Source organism: Nicotiana attenuata, chromosome 5 (genome assembly GCF_001879085.1).
Source record: "Nicotiana attenuata strain UT chromosome 5, NIATTr2, whole genome shotgun sequence".
Classification (NCBI taxonomy): Eukaryota; Viridiplantae; Streptophyta; class Magnoliopsida; order Solanales; family Solanaceae; genus Nicotiana; species Nicotiana attenuata.
This window is the reverse complement of record NC_031993.1, coordinates 17087722-17093635: the sequence shown is the minus strand read 5'-3', so window position 1 is coordinate 17093635 and position 5914 is coordinate 17087722. Positions and strand designations below refer to the sequence as shown.

The window sequence follows — 5914 nt, the reverse complement described above, 5'->3', positions numbered from 1 at the left end:
TCGAGCGAAGTAGAAAAATTGAAGAGTAGCTGAAGGTTTGCTGCTTCTGTCATAACCGCATCTGCGGTTCTTGCGCCGCAGAAGCGGGACCGCAGATGCGGTCAGGCCACCGCAGAAGCGAAAAGGTCAGGCCAAGGGGAAAGTCGCAGAAGCGGCTAAGGGACCGCAGAAGCGGTTCCGCTTATGCGATCCCCAGACCGCAGATGCGGTCCAGTCACTTTAGGGCCAAGCCGCAGAAGCGGTCCGGTAACCGCAGAGGCGGTTCCGCATATGCGGGCCTCAGGCCGCAGAAGCGGTCCAGTCCCCTCTTGCCCAGTTCCGCGGATGCGGCCCCATCTTCGCAGATGCGGGACCGCAGATGCGATCTATCAACCGCAAAAGCGGAAATCGTTGGGCAGTGACCTTCATTTAATTCGAACTCAAACACCATTCTTTCATTTTACACTCCACACTTGGGCGATTTTGGTGCTTCCAAAGAGAGGGTTTCAGCATAGCATTGTAAGGTAAGTAATCCCCATTCATCCTTAGTTAAACACATGTATATTAGGTAGATTAAACACTAAAAATTAGCTAAAATTAAAGGGTTAGAGCTAGGGCACGTGGGCCCGGGGTCAGAATTTAGGAAACTTGTGGAAAAGGGTGGGAAATTACTTAAATAGTTAGAATTCGACCTTTTAAAGCCTTTATTGACTAGTTCTTACCATTTTAACTAGTTTGCGATCGTTCGGCTTCGAATTATGAGCTTGGGCTTGTTCTTGATATTGGGAGCGCGCTTTGGAGCGAGGTGAGTCTCCTTTCTAACCTTGTAAGAGGGAATTGTCCCCATAAGTGTAATAACTGAATAATTTTTGCTAAATGCGGGGGCTACGTACGTACTAGGTGACGAGAGTCCGTGCGTAGCTACTATGATATTTATTGTATGGGTAGTTTAGGACCCATATCATGCCTAATTTGGAAGTATCTCTTATTTAAATTGCCACTATGATTATTCATGATATGTTACAGACTTAAAGGAAATATGAAGTGAACATATGAACTTGTTAAACCTTGGTAAGAGCTTCCTGGTATGTGTATGAACCTTCGTGTGCATTCTTGATGTTTTCTTGATATTTATGGATCGGGCCGATCGCCTGGTGAGAATAGATGCATCTATGGTTCGTGCCCTTCGACCCTCGACAATGCACATTTTTTTAATTCTGTTGGAGCGGGCCGTCGACCTCGGTGTGATTGCATATGATATGTATAGATATGCTGATACTTGAACATGACATGCCTACTTGCTTAAAAATTGAAAATGTAAAATAGAAACTGAAGTAAGGACAAGAATATGATTACTGCTCTTTGTTATAACTTGTTGAATATTGGTGACTTTCATGCTTAGAATAGCACAATTATATTATATTATCTTGACCCTAGTGAGTATCAAGTCGACCTCTCGTCTCTACTTCTTCGAGATTAGGCGGGATACGCACTGGGTACATATTGTTTATGTACTCATGCTACGCTTCTGTACTTAAATGTACAGGGTCTGAGGCAGGTGGATCGGGTTATTTCTCTGGTGCGCATTCGTGAGCAGACTTGGGACTTCTACGGTGAGCTGCTTTCCTTCCATGTCGATCCGCAGCCGAAGAAGTATTTCTTTTGTATTGTTATATTCTGTCTATTCTGATCCAGACAGTAGGGTAGTGTGGTATTCTTTTGGGTTGTATATTCTACTAGTTGCCCGTAGCTTGTGACACCAGATTCTGGCACACACTTGGGTAGACGATTATTTTGGGGTTGTGTAACTATTTTATTATGGTATTTATCTCTCCTGGTTTTAAATTTCAAGTTGAGTGTTTATTCCACTTATTCTAATTAAAAACAATATGATTATTTTAGTAATATTTCCGCAATGGCTTGCCTTTCAAGGGTGTCAGGCGCCCTCACGATCTATTGTGAAAAAGGGTCGTGACATTAAAGAAGAGGAAGAAGGAAAATACCTTCAAAGTGGCATGCACTATGTCATCCATTAAAGTCAGGCTGCTATGGCTCTCCAGTTTTGCTTTCTCGATTGGGCCAATTAAAGGCTCGAGCCAAACGTCAGCTTGACTTGACTTCCTTAAGAGACTGCTATCAGCAGGAACTTCAATAGTTACGCTCCTCATAGCAGTACTTCTACTCGAAGAACCCACCTCCGTATGGTGAACGATAGGTGGGGGAATTGTCAAAGGAGGAGCGGTGGAAGGAGTAAAAACAGTAGAGGGAGGAACAGAAACAGTTGAGGCAGGTAAGGAAAGAATCACAGGCGCGGGAGTAGAAAAGGAAGATAAGGGAAGTTCATCTAAAACAAGCCCCAAGTTTCCACTATCAAAACCACTGATAAAAAGTTGATCAATAGACTCACGAGTATCGTAAGAAGTAGTACGTACGTACTACTACTACTACGGAAAGGTAAAACTAAAACCTAACGGGTTAGGGTTACTAACCAAAACGAACGTCCGGGTAACGGGGAAAGGGTAAGGGTAACGGAACGGGTAGGGTAGGAACGTTACCTTACGACGTTCCGTTTCCGTACTACTTCGTAGGAACGGAACGTAACTAACTACTTTCCTTTACGTACGTCCGTTCGGGTNTTGCTAAAAAATAATGGAGCTGTAGCTTTTTTGTTTAACTTATTTGACTCAAAAATAAAAATACACAATTAAAATAAATAGACATTATATCTAAAGATAAAAATAACAGAAAACACACAACTAGCAATCCATTATTTTTTATAAAAGTTTTCTATTTGGCTAAAATGATGGAGTTCTAACCAAACTTTGACAAATTTGGCCCAAAAAAAAAATGCATTTGGAACAAATAGACATTATATCTATAGAAGAATTTAAAAAAAATAAAAGTTAGAGTAAACTTCACATTATATGTTAAGATGAAGCAAGAAGAAATACATAGTTGTAACAAACAAATCATTATATATGACTATATGACAACTAGAAGTAAAAATTAACCTACTTGGAAGTTGATTTTTTAATTTTTCTTCACTCCCACGTGCTTAAAAGAGAGTGCACCCACACTCTTTGCCACATCAGTGTCCAGGGAGGTAATGACTCTCAAAAGGCCAAATCCAGAGATAATTAAGACCACGCATAGTTTAGGGGTGTAACTAATAATCCGTGTCAAGTTTAGAGGTTTTTAAGGTATTCCGCCTTAACAAAACTATGACCTCTAATCATTTGTTCCCAAAAAGAACTCTAATGTATATTTTTAGCCGTTTACAAAAATAATAGGCGATAAAATATATATTTTCTGTATGTATATAGAGCTGGCGGATACAATTACTTTTGATCTATGGGCTAATTTTGTGTTTTACCCAATCAAATACCATATCTCGAAATTTAACAAAAATATAACCTCCTTTGCACTATTTGTTCTCTTACTCTGTTGTGGTCTTTCTTGCAAAATGCTATGCTACCATCTATGACCCAACCATAACACTCATATCACTTCATTTTCCTCCTTCCCAAAATTTCCCCTTCTTTCCTTTCCCTTCTCTTTTCCTTCCAAATCCCATTTCTCCACAAGAAAATTATGCCCAAAACCACTTTCAAACACCTTCTTCACAGTTCAATACCTCCCTAACCACTTCATTCATGAGAAGCTAATCCCAAAATCAGAACCCCTTTTGCAGAAAAGAAAGTTACAATCTTTACTCCTATTTTTCAGTAATTCTTCCTAAACTTTTGTGAGGGAAAAAAAAAAGTGAATATGTCTGCTGCTGTTAGTGGGGTTCTCTTCCCCATTCTATTTCTTGCATTCTTCTTTATAACTTTCAATGGAGCCAGAATTTCCCATGTAAGTTTTTATATTCTCTCTTGATAAAGAATCTTGTTTTTTTTAAAAAAAAAAAACTTGTTGCTTCATAGATTCCATCAATTTCTTGTAAAATTTTTGTGGTTAGCTGTTTTGTTGAAGCTTTAGTTTTCTCCAGCTTTTGCTAAGTGCATAGTATGTGAAAGTGTTTGATATTGACAGTAGCAAGAAAAAGTGTAAAGATTGATGAATTTTTATTGAAGATTGAGCTTTTATTCTGCTGCTATGTGTTGCTAACAGCTCAGTCCTAAAGTGTCTGAAACTGATGTTGGAATTGTGTAATTGCCTCGTCTGAAAGTATAATTTTTATTTATTTAATTATGTGTTTATCACATGCAACCCTGATTCTTTTTATGGGCCAAACATATAGTAGAAAGTCTTTGATAATGGGCGACATTAAGACTTGAATTCAAGACTTTTGCCTGCTCGACTACTATATTGAACTACGCGATCATTTCATATAAAAGTTAAGTATCTCGCTTAAGTTGTTAGAGAAACTATATTTTTTGTTTACTTAATTATGTTTTCAACAACTCACTATAGCAATGAAATTATAAGGGTTGTTTGGTCGGGAAATAAGTTATCTCAAGATTAATTATTCTCGGATTAGTTATTCTGGGATTATTATCCTACCCTCACACAGAGATAAAAATGATACTATAATCCCGGGATAAGTTATACTCCCTCCGTTCAAAATTTATGTGAAACTGTTTGACTGGGCACGGAGTTTAAGAAAAAATGAAGACTTTTGGAATTGGTGGTCCTAAACAAGTCAAAAAGGGCCCAGAGTATTTGTGTGGTTATAAAAGCTTCTCATTAAGGGTAGAATTGTAAGTTTAAGCTAAATTGTTACCAAATTTAGAAAGGGGTCATTCTTTTTGGAACGGACCAAAAAGGAAATAGGTTCACATAAACTGGAACGGAGGGAGTATGTGATTTTATCATAACCAAATATGAGATAAACTAATTTCAAATTTAATCCCGAGATTAATTATCCCTTATCCTTGTACCAAACAAACCCTAAATGTTCAATTTTTATAGAGGATTGTACTAATATTTCCGGTATTAAATGACTTTTGTAGGCAAATGGGATAGTGGAGGAGTTGATAGGAAATGGTAGTATGGTGGCAGCAAAGCCTGAAATGGTGCCACTAATTGAGGAGAAGAAGATGATGATGATGATGCTAAATGAGAGTCGGAGGAAACTTGGGAGTTTTCAGATTTGTGCACTTTGCACTTGCTGTGGTGGGGCCAAAGGCTACTGCTTACCCTCTCCTTGTTGCTATGCTATCAATTGCAACATACCAAACAGGCCCTTTGGTTTCTGTTCTTTTACTCCCAAAACCTGTAATTGTTTTGGATGCCACCTCTAACTCTAACAATAATAATAACAAATTTAGCGTTATCTTTTAGGTGGGATCTGAGAAGGGTAATGTATACGCAAATTTTATTCCTACCTTGTAACGTTAGAGAGTTATTTCCGATAGATCCTCGGCTCAAATCTAAAATCAATGTATTTCTCTTAGGGGTCGTTTCGTAGGGTCTATAAGAATAGTGCGGAATAAGGTGTATTAGTAATGCATGGATTAGTAATGCATGAGTTAGTAATGCAAGCACTAGTTATGTAGATATTATTTCTTATCTACTGTTTGGTGTGGTGTATTAAAATTATAATGTATCGCATAATTTTTAAGAAAAATAGTTGTTTACAAAAATGCCCTCTATATTCTCTACCTTTAAGAGACTTTAAGGACAATTTTGTCTTTAACCATACTAATGCATGCATTAATAGCCTTGGTATTATTAATGCCATGGTTTTCTATGCATTACTTATGTATAGGATAATACCAAGTATGATGTATAACTAATAAAAAAATGTATCAAACAAAGTTTTAGTAATGTATAAAGCTAATGCTTGCATTATTTTTTCTAGTACCTCCTACCAAACGACCCCTTACAACGAAAGTATAGAAAAATTAGATCTTTTTGGTCTTTGATTGTGTTTGAGCGTCTGAAAGGAACTAAAATATCTGTTTCTAGATTTTATTTTTTTATAATTATT

General features: G+C 37.6%; 1 protein-coding gene across 1 annotated transcript; it reads left to right on the top strand.

The window, feature by feature from the left end:
* LOC109226299 lies at positions 3400–5602 on the top strand. The gene is made up of 2 exons (XM_019391086.1): positions 3400–3834; positions 4935–5602. Exons 1-2 carry the CDS (start codon positions 3748–3750, stop codon positions 5223–5225), a joined length of 378 nt encoding a protein of 125 aa, XP_019246631.1. The 5' UTR covers positions 3400–3747; the 3' UTR covers positions 5226–5602.

What these genes read in the sequence shown, in the direction of transcription:
- LOC109226299 (XM_019391086.1), top strand. Translation starts at nt 3,748, where the DNA reads ATGTCTGCTGCTGTTAGTGGGGTTCTCTTCCCCATTCTATTTCTTGCA. An exon ending in ATGGAGCCAGAATTTCCCAT is followed by an intron (nt 3,835 to 4,934) that starts GTAAGTTTTTAT and finishes TGACTTTTGTAG; the next exon opens with GCAAATGGGATAGTGGAGGA.